Source organism: Anguilla anguilla, chromosome 2 (genome assembly GCF_013347855.1).
Source record: "Anguilla anguilla isolate fAngAng1 chromosome 2, fAngAng1.pri, whole genome shotgun sequence".
Lineage (NCBI taxonomy): Eukaryota > Metazoa > Chordata > Actinopteri > Anguilliformes > Anguillidae > Anguilla > Anguilla anguilla.
Window position 1 is genome coordinate 7,311,377 of NC_049202.1, and position 15,256 is coordinate 7,326,632.

Consider the following 15,256-nt stretch of genomic DNA (forward strand, 5'->3'; position numbering starts at 1 on the left):
ATGTCCCACCCCCAGTTTCGGAACCAATGCGGCAAGGAGACACACGCCATTTCATTGTTTCATAAATATTTGTATTTATATATTTATATACTCATCACTTGTTTTGTACATACGTAAGTACAAAAAATATGCCCCCCCATCCCGATCCAAACCCCCTTTCCTCTTGAGAGGGGTAAACAAAACAAAACGAAACAAAACGAAAAAAACATTCATTTATAATGAAATCTTGGACTGTCTTCAAAATTAACTTAAAATATACGGATTTTTAAATAACACCGAACTGAATTCAACATAAAATAAACACATCGTACAATTTGCAACACAGTTCATGCCCATACACCTCCCTGTTGTGCGACTTTTACGCAACATTATAACACTTCACACCGCCCGTGCAAGACCACCATAGGAAACCATAGACACAGGTGATAGAAAAGTGATTCATCTCAGGAAGAAAAAAGTAACTATGTACATGTACTCAAAAGGATGGAAATGGTCCCCTTAGACCACGTGACAAATTGGCAGAGAAGGCCCAAACATCATGTAAACATCACAGATTCTCTCAGTAAAACGCAATATACAGTATATGCATACACTGTCAAAAGGTGCCAATTTTAAGTAACATATATTAATTGGATAGTGTTTGCGTGCGTGAGTGTGAGTGTGTGTGTGTGTATGCATTCAATAAGTGAAAAAAAATTAAACAGAAACAAAAAACTGTAACAGGCACAACATAACACACACAAAAAAACAATAAAACAAAAATCAATGTTTCCCTTTCACAGAAAATTACAACATAAGACACATTTAATTTGACTTGTGAAGGTTGGCCAGCTGCCCCCGCCCATGTGACAGGGGAGAAAGTAAAGCGAAGCGGTAATGATCGCTGCCATATTCCACTCGGCTGTTATCTGTACGGACAGCGCATGGGCAAACCCAGTTTCTTTACCACCACACTCTTAGACCCAAGGCAGCAAGACTTTTTCCCACAAACTGCACTCCAGTCCTGATAAGCCAAACAAGTCGCTCTGTGGAAAACGAAAGGAGCATAAACCTTGATTTGGGATTTTTTTTTTTTCTTTTTCATTTAAATGGCAGTTCGTGCCCCAACGCCACATCTGGGGACCGGGTCCTCCCAGCTAGCTTCAGGTGATTACATGGTTGCCCGTAACGACGAGGGACATTCGATCGTCTACACAGCTTTTAATGCGGTGGCTGTCTCAGGACCCCTCCCCTCTAGATCTGCGACTGGACTGTTCTTCCAGCTGAAATACTGCCGTCACCTCACGTGGGCAACGATCTGACTGAAACGCTTAATTAATCAACCATCCAATGGAGAGGAAAGCAGTTGCCTGTTTTGGTCCACACCCTCGCAGAAAATAGAACTCCGGAGGACTAGAATAGCAAGTGGGAGAAAAACAAGACGAACTGCCAGTCTACCACGTCCCGCTGTCTTTTCTTCGTCGAGCAATCAGATCGCCCTGCTGCAATGAGGGAACAGGGGGGGAAGGATTTCGGCATCTGCGTTTCCCCGCTTTCTTAATTTATATTTACCTCTAATGTTTTTTTTGTTGCCATTTTGCAGAGCAAGAGCAAATGTGCAAGTATTCTTATGGAACACAGCGGTGTGACAGGTTATTAAACACAAACGGACATGAAGGTAGCAGCTCACACAAAGGGCAAATAATAATCATAAAAAAATAATGAAAAAATAAAGATAAATCACTGCAGTGCTGTCAATCAATCAACAGGGAGACAGAGACAGAGAGAGAGAAAAAAGAAAGAGCAAGAAAGAGTTCTCAGCCCTCCAGCCAGGATTACAGGAGTAATCCCCAGCTGATCACTGTGGTGTGTCTGTGTGATACAGGAGCCCCTCAGATCTACAACAGAAACACCCATCACCACCCACACCAGCAGGGGGCGGTGTGTAGACCTCCAACAGTACAAATTCTCCAGCTTCTCTTCCCTGCATTTAAAATACAGACAGGGGGAGGGGCTTCACACAAGAAACACCACAGCTTTAATTGGCCGTGGCTGGAAAACACATCCAGCTGAAGTTGTGAAAGGGAATGATGAAGGCAAACGCTGTTTCGGAGGTCTACAGACGCAGGAGACCAGAGTCCAACAGACGGCAGGCCTTATTTCTCCCACTGCTTCATACCTCGCTTCTCCTCCTCAATGTTTTTACACCCGCGTGCCCCCCCCCCTGCCCCCCCACCCCTCTCCAGAACTGTGCCACCATGCAGGGACCCCACGCCGGGCACCGTATGAAAGGACAGGGAGAGATAACAGGGAGCCGGCGGGGGAGGGGGGCAGACATCATCAATAATGAACAGCGCCATGGCGGACGGCGGAGCGGAGCGAAATGGAGAGAGAGGAGAGGCAGGCGAGCGAGCGAGCAGCCTCGACTTCCACACCGCGCGCTCACGCCGCCAAGTCCCGCCCGGCGCCATTCTGCTCGTCTGGTCTCCGGGGCAACCTGGACGGAAGCGTTCCAGGTCACGTGACGCGATAACGGGCCCGATCGACGACGTCCCGATTTTGGCAAGCGACAAGACCCTCGACTGCACAGCTCGAAGGAGCCCCACGTCAGGGGGAGTGGTCAGCACGCCCAGGAGGGTCTGCGGCCTAAACAAAACCCCGCCCCTGTGCCGGAGCCCCTCCCCATTTCAAACTTTGAGGCGTGGGGGCTTGTGTTTCAGTTCATAGCAGCGTAAGGTCAGACAGAAAGTCCCAGGGACCAAGAAAAACTAGAATTTTGATGGAAAAAGAAGGAAAGACACAAACAAAAATGCATAACAAAAAAAAAAGGATAACGACTTGGGGATCAGGTTGGAGAAGGTGCCCGTAACGGTGTGAAAAATTAAAACCGAACCAGTTCTGACGCCCCCTTCAAACACCAAGCTACCTCCCCCTTCCTCAATCGCATTCACACAATCACACACAAAATCAAATATGAAACAAAAAACAAAAAAACGTATCTCCCATCTCATCTCATAATGTGCATATGGTAGGCTCTTGGACTGCTTAAGGCCCTGGAATGGGCGGTGCGGGGGGCGGGGCGGGGCGGGGCGACCCTGGGCGTTTGGGTTCATGCTGCTGCTGGGGCTGGTCGAAGCTTCTCGGGAAGGCCCGTTTTTGGGGGCGTGACTGGGCGTGGCCGGGCGTGGCGGGGCGGGGTCACCCGGCCGCGTAGCTGCTGAGGAAGGAGTAGAACATGGGCAGCTTCATGCGCTGCTGGTCCCGCCGGCACCAGGCGATCACCGTGCCGTCGCTGTTGGCCGTGTACAGGTGGTGCCCGTCACACGAGTACGTCAGGCTGCAAACAAAAAAAAAAACAGGAAATGAACGACATGCATTACAAACACATACCAACAGGGGGCACTATGTATAAAAAGAGCTGCAAAATTCCTACAGAGATCACCTGGGTGTGGATGTAAATACCCTCAAATTAAACCTGACAGTCTGCACTTTAACGTCATATTCTTTGTGTAATATCAAATCCAATGTGCTGGAGCACAGAGCCAAATCAACAAAAATGGTCACTGTCCCGAAACCTCCGCAGCGTCTCAGCCACCGCCGTTATCCGCCCGTTACGCTCACGCCTCCTGTGCAGCTTGTGCAAGCAGACCGCAGGTGCCTGACCGACCAGCAGGGGTCGCTGGTGAGCCAGCACCGGAACGCGCCCTTTAACAGCATGCGCCACCCAGCAGCACACAGTGTGGAGCTACTAAACTCCATTTTCTTTTACGCAATTTGAGAAGCCTGACACTCCACACCGATATCCGCAGTTGAAAATTACTGGCTGTGCCGCAAGTAACCGGCCAATGGCGTGCAAGCCGGTCTGTCATTTGCATAAGAACGCACGCAGAAGAGCGGAGGGACCCTTGGGTGGAGAGCGAGAGGTCAGGAGCGGCGTCCGTTACCGGGGCCTACCTGACGATGGGCCTGTTGGATTTCGGGAAGGTGACCTCCCTCACGGGCTTCAGGTCCCACGTGCTCCACAGTCTGCAAGAGGACGGAGGAAGAATTTTTAAATAAATAAATAAATAAATGAATAAAAAGAGACAGACACCGGGCGCATTTTCCACATGCCAACACCTCTCAGCCGAACAATGGCAGTCTGTACATATCCAAAGGAAATACCGCAAATTAAAACCACTCCTCTTCTCTCATTATGGAGCCCTGCTGAAGAGCATTAAGCTGCAACAATGAGGCCCTCATTATCTCTCCCGCTCTGCCCGCGTCTATTTTTGGGCCGAGAGAAAGAGAGAGGGAGAGGGGGAGAGGGGACAGAGAGAGAGAGAGAGAGAGGGTGGGAGAGAGAGAGAGAGAGAAAGAGAGGGTGGGAGAGAGAGAGAGAGAAAGAGAGGGTGGGAGAGAGAGAGAGTGAAAGATAGAGGCTGAAATAGAGAGCAAGATAGAAAAAGGGGGGAGGGAGAGATAGAGAGAGGAGAGAAAGGGAGAGAGAGAGAGAAATAGAGGGAGGATAGAAAAAGGGGGGAGAGAGTGAGAGATAGAGAGAGGAGAGAGTGAGAGATAAGAGAGGTCGATGCTCCCTTGGACAATTTCTCCACTGGACAGATTTTCTTTTTTTTTCTTCTTCTTTTTAAAAAACAAAAAACAAAAAAAACACCAAGCGCATTAATGAGTCGCTCGGACTCCTGTTCCGGTCGCCACGGCGCCCAGCGCGATTAGGATGCGCCCCCCTCCAGCCCAGTCTGCGGTGACGAGGTCGCCCGTATCCAGCGTGACTCAGGAAAGCCTTTGAAAAGCTAATTACCGGGCTCTAATTAAACCTGCGGGTAACAAAGCACCCGTCTCATCCGAAGAACCTCCTGCTCCTGGTCCTGTCCCAGCGTCTGCCCCAGTGTCTGCCCCAGCTCCTGCCCCTGCTCTGCTCCTGCTCCTGCCCCAGCTCCTGCCCCTGCTCCTACCCCTGCCCTGCTCCTACTCCGGTCCCAGCGTCTGCCCCAGCTCCTGCCCCTGCCCCTGCCCCTGCCCCTGCCCCTGCCCCTGCCCCTGCCCCTGCTCCTACCCCTGCCCTGCTCCTACTCCGGTCCCAGCGTCTGCCCCAGCTCCTGCCCCTGCCCCTGCCGCTGCCGCATCGTGTCATCGCTCAAAAAAGCGGTTTTGTCATTTTTTTTTTTTAATCAAAAGGCATAACTAAAATGTGGAAGCATCGTTCAACTCGATGACTAAGTACATTCACGCAGCTCCTGCTGCTCAAGCAGGTTAAGTTACAGTGGGCGTCCGTAAACGACACTTTCCCTTCGAGGTAACGTCTGCTGCAAGAAGGCAAAGGGAGTTCAGGGCCAAAGTACAAAATTAAAATTCAAGCGCACCTTTTCTAACATTCACGAGAAAGATGAGAACTATATGGCTTGAGTATGCAGATTCAGAAAACTTAATTTTTCAGTTAGGAACTGCATGTGTGGGAGGCATCACACGTACACAAACAAATATCATTTGATGAACAACTCCATAAAAATAAAAACAGAAACAAATATGAAACGGATATAAAATATATAATAAAAACTGATGTAAGCGCAGCATAAAAATACATCTTAAACAGGCTCGTAAGACGGAAACTCCTACAGGCAGCCACCAGATCAAGCGCCTGAACCGAAGGTAATATTTTACATATTTATGTATTTGACCCAGGTGTGGGGAAAAAAAAGGGGGGGGGGGGGGGAGCCTCCTCACCTGACCACGCCGTTTTCCAGACCCCCAGCGATGACGTTGACCGACACCCCCTCCGTCTGATTGGAGAAGGCCACCGAACAGATGATCTCCCTGCAGTGGACGTGACCAATCAGGTCTCCGTTTACCGTCCACAGGCGTAGGTCACTGCCCCCGCCCACTGGCACATTAAAAAAAAAACAAAAAAAAAAAAACAGAGTTCCCACATTATCATTTGGAAAGAGTCATGTGACATCTCATCTCACTATACCACTGGAGAGAGCACTGCTCTTCAGAGAGATAAGCCCCACCCACTTTTTAGGATGAAACCAATGCTTCCTATTTTCTAACGAAACTCATTCAATTCAGTGAAAGCTGGTCAAGTCACAGAGATTCAATAACTGAATGCTTGTAGCCCAGAAAGGCTGAATTTCTGAAGCAAAAGGAATGAAATGCACACAAGCATAAATCTAAACTAAACACAAGCATTATCCCTTATCTGAACACTGGGTTTTAGCATACTGCTAATTCTTAAATGTTGAGAATAAGGTGACTTGACAACAGCTGTGTTAACAGATGTAGAAACACAAAATCACAGGACAGCTCATCAGAAGCAGAAAAATATATTTTATTTATAACTGAAATACCGAGAGCTTTTTTTCGAAACCTAAACGGCAATGATAACAGACGTCAGACTGCATTTCGCTTGTGGTATAGGTTTTTTTTATTTTTTATCTGGGCGACCCCTTTCCACAAATATTTTGACGGGTTTGGCAGAAGTGTGAGAAGCGGTTTCTCACCGGAGTCGCACACCGTGGCGATGTCCCCCGTGGTTTCGCTGGCGGACACGGCAGTGACAGGACTCTTGTGCCCCGTCAGACTCTGCACATAACACAACCTGCAGAGAGAGAGAGAGAGAGAGCAGGGGAGAGAGAGAGAGAGGGAGAGAGAGAGGAAAACAGCATGTGACGCAAGCTTACGAGAAAGACTGAGAAAAGCTGGGGTATATTAACTGAACAGATGCTATCAGCCAAAATATATACTCTACAGGATTATGGAACCGCTAAATGAACACCACTGGAGTTGTGCAATGCATGCTGGGTATTCTGGAGGTGTGCAGTGCATGCTGGGTATTCTGGACATGTGCAGTGTATGCTGGGTATTCTGGATATGTGCAGTGCATGCTGGGTATTCTGGATGTGTGCAATGCATGCTGGGTATTCTGGAGATGTGCAGTGCATGCTGGGTATTGTGGAGGTGTGCAGTGCAGGCTGGGTATTTTGGAGATGTGCAGTGCATGCTGGGTATATTCTGGAGGTATGCAGTGCATGCTGGGTATTCTGGAGATGTGCAATGCACGCTGGGTGACCTGGAGGTGTGCAGTGCATGCTGGGTATTCCAGAGGCATGCAGTGCTTGCTGGGTATTCTTCGGGTGGCACGTCTGAAAGGTGCACGCACCTGTTGAGGTCCCAGAGGATGCAGGTGCCGTCCCTGCTGACGCTGATGAGGATGCTGTAGGGCTTGCAGACGAACAGGCCCGTCACCTCTGCCGTGTGGCCGTACAGGTGCATCTGAGACTCCACCTCCATCTCCAAGGGCTGCGGAAACACACGCCGTCAATCACTCAGGGGTCAGGGGTCAGGGGTCAAGGCCCTGACTACAGCAGGGATTCCAGGTCCTGCTGGGCGGCAGTGCCTAATGGCTGCTTTTCAGGGCTTAATTTAAGTCACTGATTGGCTGAACAGTCCACAGACCTGCTTTCCTCAAGGACTAAACCGGCTGCCAATTCAAAGGCAAAAACCTGCAGACAGTGCAGATCCCTGGACTGGAAGAAGCCGGGGAGGACTGTCAGGCAGCGCTGTGTGATTGTAAGGGCCTGTGTGCAGGCTGTTATTGAGAGCAATTACCCCGGCGCAATTAGCTAATCCGCTGTTTACAGCAACACGAGTCACACGCAGACAAGACAAAGCACAGCGGTTCGCATGAGGGGGGCAAAATGGCCGTCTTCATCTGCCGTTCAGCTTATCAATTAAAGCCGCAAAAAAGGGCGGATCAATTATCGGGCTAATGAAGCACTTAAGCACAGAAGTCGGGATGCAATCCAGTCAAGCTAGCCCTCCAGGAACGCCCCGCCGCTTCACTGGAAGACCCAGCTAAGGCAGAACGCTTCACGCTCGAGATGCTACAAATGTGCAAAACGTGCCGATGGTGATGCAAATTTGGTCATGGCCAATTAATGAGAGCCCTGCAAGGCCAGGAGAGCCCAGCTCCTCTCCTGGGGATGGGTGGGGGGCTGGTGTGCTGATGGGTTTTTACTCCAGCCAATTAACCCTGTTTTTGTGTTCCACACAGCTGTGTACGCAAGGGCTGGTTCACTCAAACCACACATCAAACCAGTTTAATAAACTATTTTTCCACACTACGTTGAAGACATTTTCACAATGGATGCTCGTGACACCTCTGCGGCTATAAATCACGACTTTATCAAAAATGCCAGATCGAACGGACGATTGGGATGATCAAAATCGGTTTGAGTAGAGGCCGGTATGAAATCGTGAAATGGGTCGACCCTCGACGTGTGACCCCCCAGCTTTAGGGGTCATTTACAGGCATATATTCAAACCACTCCCCATCAAAGCTCCCTGTCTACAGTCTGAAACACAGGTACAGGAGGAGGAACACAGTCTCAGAGCTCCCCGGAAGAGAAGGCCAATCAGAGACGGTGGAAGCCCTTTCGCGTTTGATCAAAGACCAACGACCCACCCCCCCCCCGCCCCTCCACACCCCCCACGCCCTTCCCCCCCCGAGCCACGGCCGCCTGCAAACGTGACAAATGAAGTCACGACAAAAGGCTGCGAGCGGCCCCCGAGCTCCGGCGGCGACGGGGAGAGGGGGAGGAGGCAGTTGCCGGGGAAACGGGCGCTCGGGCTGTACTGTACGTACTGTACTGTTGGTGAAGCGGCTGCAGTAGGCTGTGATGACTCCGCACCGGCTGCCTGTGAACAGCTGGCAGCTGTCCGGTACCCAGGCGCAACTGGTCACCTGGAAACGCACGAGAGCGGACACCGGGGGGTGGGGGGGGGTTAAACGAGCGAGCACGCCCTCTGACCCAGGAAGTACAGACACAGTATGCAAAACACCAGAGCGATGACTCCTGGTCCGACGTTTGGAAAATGTCATTTGTTTACTAACAGAAGGAACTGGGGCACCCTGTACAAGAATAAACCCACAGACATGATTTATGTGACCTCCAGGCTTCCCCCCTAGTTTCTTTCCTTTTTTTTTTTTGCACTAGACCTGCACCTGAGTGTGGCCGTTCCATTATTAATACATTATTACGTTTTAATTTCATTTTAATTTCAAAGGAAAGCAGACAATCCATCCTTTTTTCATACAGTTTTTTGCTTCACTCAGACATAAGGGAAAGCAGAGAGGGTAACAGATAGAGAAGGGATCACATGCTCAGAAGGTAACATGGTGGGTGACTGAACTCCTAACCAAAAGGGGGGGAGGCTAATACACGGCTAAAGAGCCAAGAGAGGGCCACCCTACAAACCGTGCCACTCGTCCTGCAAATTATTTTAATTAATATAATTAATTAATTTTCTATATCAACACCCATCTCATCATATCCAAATAACACCCCCCCCCATCCCCAACATCAACTCACCCCACCCCCAATTAGACTGTAATAGATGTACTAGAATTAACAGTAATGCACAGCTCGCAAAAGGACGAATCAGAGAAAGGGCGCAGCCGTTTCCCATGATCCTCCAGGGGGCCGACCTGGTGCAGCTGGGAGCACTGGATGAAGTTGATTGGCGGCTCGCTCTGCTTGCTCTTCAGCCGCAGCATGTTGTCGGCGTAGCCCCAGCTCAAGATGGCCGACCACTGGATGTCTGTGCTGTGCATGCTCCGCACGCCTGCGGACAAGCGGGCACAGACACTGAGTACAGACACGCCGTGACCGCACAACGCAGCACTGTGTCATTTTAACTACAGCTCAACATTTTAACATTTTATCTATAGCTCAACACTCTTCTCTCAACAGTCAAACATTTTAACCAAAAATAGGTCAATACTCACTTTTTAACTATAGCTCAACATTGCAAGATCTTAACTATAGGTGAAAACTCTAAGGCCAGGCGTACACTACACGATATCACAGCCGATTTTGGCGTCTCAGACAAATTTTGGGCTGAATTTTTAAGGCTGGAGTGACGTAGTGTACAGGGCTGACTATCCCTTGTCGTTGTCTTGTAATGTGGCGTCGCACGACGTTGCTTCGTCTTATGGACAATTACGACCGCAGGATGGGAATTTTGGCTGAGTAAATGTGAGGCGTCCCGCGATCTTAAGGCATAAAATGCTGCGTGGCGTTCGTCGGGCCTAAGAGCCGAAACATAAATCAGCACTGTAACATTTAACTATAGATCTACGATTCTTTTTCTTAAACTATAGGTCAAGATTTTAAATATAGGTCAGGCCTTTAGAATTTGAACTGTAGGTCGACACTGGAATTCTGCCTGTAGGTCAAGGCGCTAACATTTTGACTGGAGGCCAGCGCTAACATTTCGAGCGGACGCCGCGGCGCTGAAGTTGGGGGAGCACGTCGGCGCCGTGACATTTTGGCTGTAGGTCAGCATTAACATTTTTATGCTAATGTCACCGCTAATATTTTTACTGATGGTACACCGCGCTCTTTTTGGTGAACTGAAAATGCAGGACGGCTTTGAATCGGCATGTACTCAACGCGTCTGTTACACGCGGTGGACGCACTCTCTGAAGAGACTTTCAATAGACATGGTCAAGAGCTACGCAGCTAAACGAGTGGAGAGAGGACGTAGCAACAATGCTAATGAAACCAGCTCGTGTGGAGGCATGTGATTGGCCGGACTGGTTGTCAGTCAGCAGCAGGCAGTGCTGTGATTGGTCAGCGCGGGTACCTTGCTCCTTGCTGTAGATCATCATGAGGCAGAAGTTGCGGGACAGGCCGCAGACGGCCCTGGTGGGGAGGGCGAGCAGGGAGCCGAACCGCTCTCCGTGGGGCTGGCTGAAGCACACCACGGGGTCCGGGGCGCTGGGGGACCCCACATACTCCCCCCACTTCAGACCTTTTATCCAAGGCAGGGGGCTCTGTCACAGACAGGGAGGGAAATGTCAGGACACAGCGACCACATCTCTCCCAGAATACCTGAGTACATCAACCCTTTAAACGCCGGTAAGGTTCCTGCAGATTACTCAGGCAAGAGAGATGCAGCATCAGACACAAACTCACAAACACACAGACAATTACAGACACACACAGACTCATAGACACTGCTACAGAATCACACACTCCTATAGAATCACAGACCCTGCTACAGAATCACAGACCCTGCTAGAGAACCACAGACCCTGCTACAGAATCACAGACTCTGCTACAGAACCACAGACCCTACTACAGAAACACAGACCCTGCTACAGAATCACAGACTCTGCTACTGAACCACAGACCCTGCTACAGAATCACAGACTCTGCTACAGAAACACAGACCCTGCTACAGAATCACAGACTCTGCTACAGAACCACAGACCCTGCTACAGAATCACAGACTCTGCTACAGAACCACAGACCTTGCTACAGAACCACAGACTCTGCTACAGAACCACAGACCCTGCTACAGAATCACAGACTCTGCTACAGAACCACAGACCCTGCTAATGAATCAGAGACACCGCTACAGGGTAACAAACAGACGCAGTATTCTGAGAACAGGGCCGTGTCCCGCGGGGCATTGGGGGTACCTGTCCCACCGGTGTTAGGGGTACATGTCCCGCAGGACGCTGGGGGGGTACGTGCCCCATGGGCGTTGGGGGGTACGTGCCCCACGGGTGTTGGGGGGTATGTGTCCCGTGGGACGCTGGGGGGGTACGTACCGGGTACACCACCTCCTTGGCGTGCTCCCTGGTCTCGCGGAAGGCCAGCTGCACCAGGAGGCCCATGGCGGCGGGCAGCTCCCCCTCCATGAGCAGGCGGGGGCCGGGCCGGTTGAGGTGGGACGCGCTGAAGAGCTGCCGGGGGGTCTGCCCGTACGTCTTAATCATGGTCTCCAGGGCCCGCCGCTGCACGGGGTCCTCCACCGCCGACACGTCCACGCCAAAGTACGTCTGCGCGGGACGCGGGGGGAATGAACGGTATTAACGTTATTCACACAACGAGGCAGTACTCTCAACCCTAAATGCTCTGAAGTCTATAGAAAGTTACAGCTAGTTTGGTAAAGTTCATAGTATAATCACGGTCCTGTTGGTCAGGTCCCCCGTCAGTAAGCGTGCAGTCATATCGGGTCACAGTCAGTCATTCGTGAGGTTACAGTCCAGTAAGCGGTCACATGACAGTTCCTGGTCAGTCCAGTTACCAGGTCACGGCCAGTATGTGATCAGGCCGTAATCAGTAAGTGATTGGGTCACGTCAGTCATTGGTCAGGTCACAGTCCAGCAAGCTGTCACATGACAGGTCCCTGATCAGTAAGTGGTCAGGCGGTGGTCAGTAAGTGGTCAGTCATTGGTCAGATTACAGTCCAGTAAGTGATCACATGACAGGTCCTGGTCAGTCATTGGTCAGGCCACGGTCAGTAAGTGGCCAGGACGTGGTCAGTAAGCAGTCAGGCTGCGGTCAGTAAGTGGTCAGGTCGCGGTCAATGATTGGCCAGGCCACGGTCAGTAAGCAGTCAGTAAGTGGTCAGTCACCGGTCAGCGGGCGGGCCGGTCTCTCTCACCGCCGGGTGGAAGACGTTGATGGCCTGCACGGCGGCCTTGCCCTTCTGCTTGAGGCCGAAGACCAGGTCGATCCACTGGCACAGCGTCTGGGACACCTGGTCCGACTCCAGCGCCTGCCGGTGGATCAGGATGAAGAGCCGCGGGTCGTTCCGGGCCCAGGGCGGCAGGTTCACGTGGTTCACCCGCTCGCTGTTCTGCCGCACCCCAAAGTCGAAGCCTGAGGATGAGGTTGACACAACGGTTGGTGGGAAGTAGACAACGGAGACTCAAGCAGACCACACTGGGTAAAATATGTACTTTAAACACTCTCCACAAATCTAAATGCCAAAACTAATTTTCTTATGAATACTGGTGAAAATAGGACTTTTAAAATGTTGGCTGAGGCAATTTTACTTGTTATAGTTGATATATATAGTTGTATTATAGTCAGGTCCTGAATCAACAAATGGCTTTTGTTTATTAACCCTTGAACTTCTCAATCTAAAGAGAAAGTGAAAGTGAATAATGCAAAAAATAAATTTTACATTTGCAACTATTGAATTTTCACTTTCACTTTCTCAAAAGTATTCACTTTATGAACACACTGACCTTCTCTGTTGACCAGGAACTCGGGCAGATAGAAGAACTCTGGGATCAGCTCCTTGACGTCCGTCATGGACTCATAGGAGGAAAGGCGCCATGTGGTGTTCATGGAGTGGAACGTCCGGTCCGGGATATCGAAACTCTGATCTGTCCAATCAGAACAGACACCGGGTATCAAAGCTCTGGTCTAATCCAATCGGAATGGAAAACATACTGAAACTCTGATCTGTCCAATCAGAAGAGAAATCGGGTATCAAAGCTCTGGTCTAATCTAATCAGAATGGAACATGGATATGAAAACTCTGGGCTGGCCCAATCAGAACAGGACACCGACGTCAAAAGCTCTGGTGCGGTCCAATCAGAACGGAACTACGATACGAGAACTCTAGTGTGGTCCAATCAGCAAGAAGGGGCACAGGAAATGAGAACGCCGCACAGTTAGGCACCCAGGGGAAGCAGCACAGAAGGGAAAGGAAAGGGTGGCAGAAGAAAGGAACCCGACAAGTGGCTCCAGCAGCAGAGCGCTCGGCTCACGTAGCCCAAGAGACAAAAGGATCAATCGCTCGCTTCCCAGATCAAAACTCCCCGTCCGCCGCGCCCCCCCCCCCCCCGTTTGAAGGTGCCGGGGGTTTCAGCGGCCACACGAAAGGGCTCGCTGGGCTGAGTGAAGCAGCGGGCCGGGAGCCGGGCGGTAATGAGCTTTTCCCGCCGTCGCCCTCCTTTGAAGGGAACGTTCCGCCCTCGGACGCCCGAGAGCGAGCCGGGCTCTCCGTGTCGCGCGGGGGCGGGGTGCGGGGTGCGGGGCGCGCTATCGAACCGCTCTCGTTTCCCGCGAGGCGTGGCCCACGGCCGTTTTGTTCTCATTTCCTGCGAGCCGCCGCGGGTTTTTGAGACTAATGGTAACGGGTAATGGATCTCATTCACGGGAGGCTTTCATCTCCAGTCTTTTAAAAGGCAAAGAGGGAGAAGCCTCAGCCACTGCCAGGGCCATGTCGCGAGGCAGCCATTTTGAACCGGCCACACATCTTCTGAGGTGGAGAGGGAGAGGGTTAGCGAGCCGGTTAAACTGGGGGATGACTCCGTGGCCAAGTTGACACAGACAGGGTGGAAATGTTTTTTAAGACACAAGGGAACACCCCTATGATTAGTGCCATGGGATCTTTACTGAAAACAGTGAGTCAAGACATTGGTGTATCATTTCATCTAAAAGAAAGAAGCCCCCCCAATAGCACACAACACACATCCCAACACTGGAAGACAACACTGTCTGTCAAATACATGACGCATTCCACCCATCCGGAGATGGATAACTGTCCTCCAGAACGATTAAAAAATACCGTCTTTCAAATACATGAAGTATTTCAGCCATCCAAAGATGGAGAACTCTCCTCACGAATGACCACCTATGTTACAATGCCGCACGCGTGCATGCACATCTGACAGGGACGAGTCTGGAAGCATGGCTCCGCCCCCTCACCCTGATAGGCCAGGAACATCTTGGTGAAGGGGGGCATCCGGACCAGGAAGTGCAGGACGGTGCCGCTGTTGGAGTAGTGGGAGCCGTAGTGGTAGGGCTGCACGGGGGGCATGGGGTCGTCCTCCCGAACCCCCTTCCGAAACTCCTCCTCCAGGTACTGCGAAGACCAGCAGGTCACATGCATGAACTTACAGCAGTGACTCAGCGCACAAAAAGTACATTATAGCTTTGAATCAGAGCACACACAGTACGTTATAATGCAGTTGTGAATCAGTGCACATACTTCCCCATACTTCACTTAGGAGTACCTGGTCATTGTAAATCAATGCAAATGGAGTACCTTATACTGTAGTTGTGAATCAGTGCACAAAATATACATTATAGCTGTGAATCAGGGCACATACTTTACATTATCGCTCTGAATCAGTGCACACACTGTAGCATATAGTTGAGAGTCAGTGCACATACAGTTCCTTAAACTGTAGCTGAGTCACCGCCACACAGTAACTTGTCATAGTGAATAGGTGCACACAGCGTACCTTGCAGTATTGAATCAGTGCACATAGAGCACCTTGTGTTCTGTAGTAGTAAATCAGTGCACATAGAGTACCTTGTGTTCTGTAGTAGTAAATCAGTGCACATAGAGTACCTTGTAGTTGTCCACATATCGGTCCTCCTTCTCCTTAGACTGCACAGCGATGGGTTTGCTCAGGTTCCTGTCAGAGAACAGAGAGCATTGGAACCATAAATGTCTCACC

At 50.6% G+C, this 15,256-nt stretch overlaps 1 protein-coding gene across 7 annotated transcripts in view; it reads right to left on the minus strand.

The window, feature by feature from the left end:
• Positions 1–2,901: 2,901 nt before the first annotated feature.
• Positions 2,902–15,256, minus strand: part of LOC118220324 (lysosomal-trafficking regulator-like) — a 91,112-nt gene continuing 78,757 nt past the window's right edge. For all 7 annotated transcript variants that reach the window (XM_035404167.1, XM_035404163.1, XM_035404164.1 and 4 more), the window contains 13 exons: positions 15,148–15,214; positions 14,499–14,655; positions 13,028–13,168; positions 12,439–12,656; positions 11,600–11,830; positions 10,627–10,816; positions 9,467–9,603; positions 8,624–8,722; positions 7,139–7,278; positions 6,480–6,577; positions 5,704–5,860; positions 3,934–4,005; positions 2,902–3,316 (listed from right to left, as the gene is read on the minus strand). In XM_035404167.1, the coding sequence (XP_035260058.1) occupies positions 3,178–3,316; positions 3,934–4,005; positions 5,704–5,860; positions 6,480–6,577; positions 7,139–7,278; positions 8,624–8,722; positions 9,467–9,603; positions 10,627–10,816; positions 11,600–11,830; positions 12,439–12,656; positions 13,028–13,168; positions 14,499–14,655; positions 15,148–15,214 (1,846 nt within the window). In that variant the 3' untranslated portion in view covers positions 2,902–3,177. The remainder of the gene's footprint in view (positions 3,317–3,933; positions 4,006–5,703; positions 5,861–6,479; positions 6,578–7,138; positions 7,279–8,623; positions 8,723–9,466; positions 9,604–10,626; positions 10,817–11,599; positions 11,831–12,438; positions 12,657–13,027; positions 13,169–14,498; positions 14,656–15,147; positions 15,215–15,256) is intronic.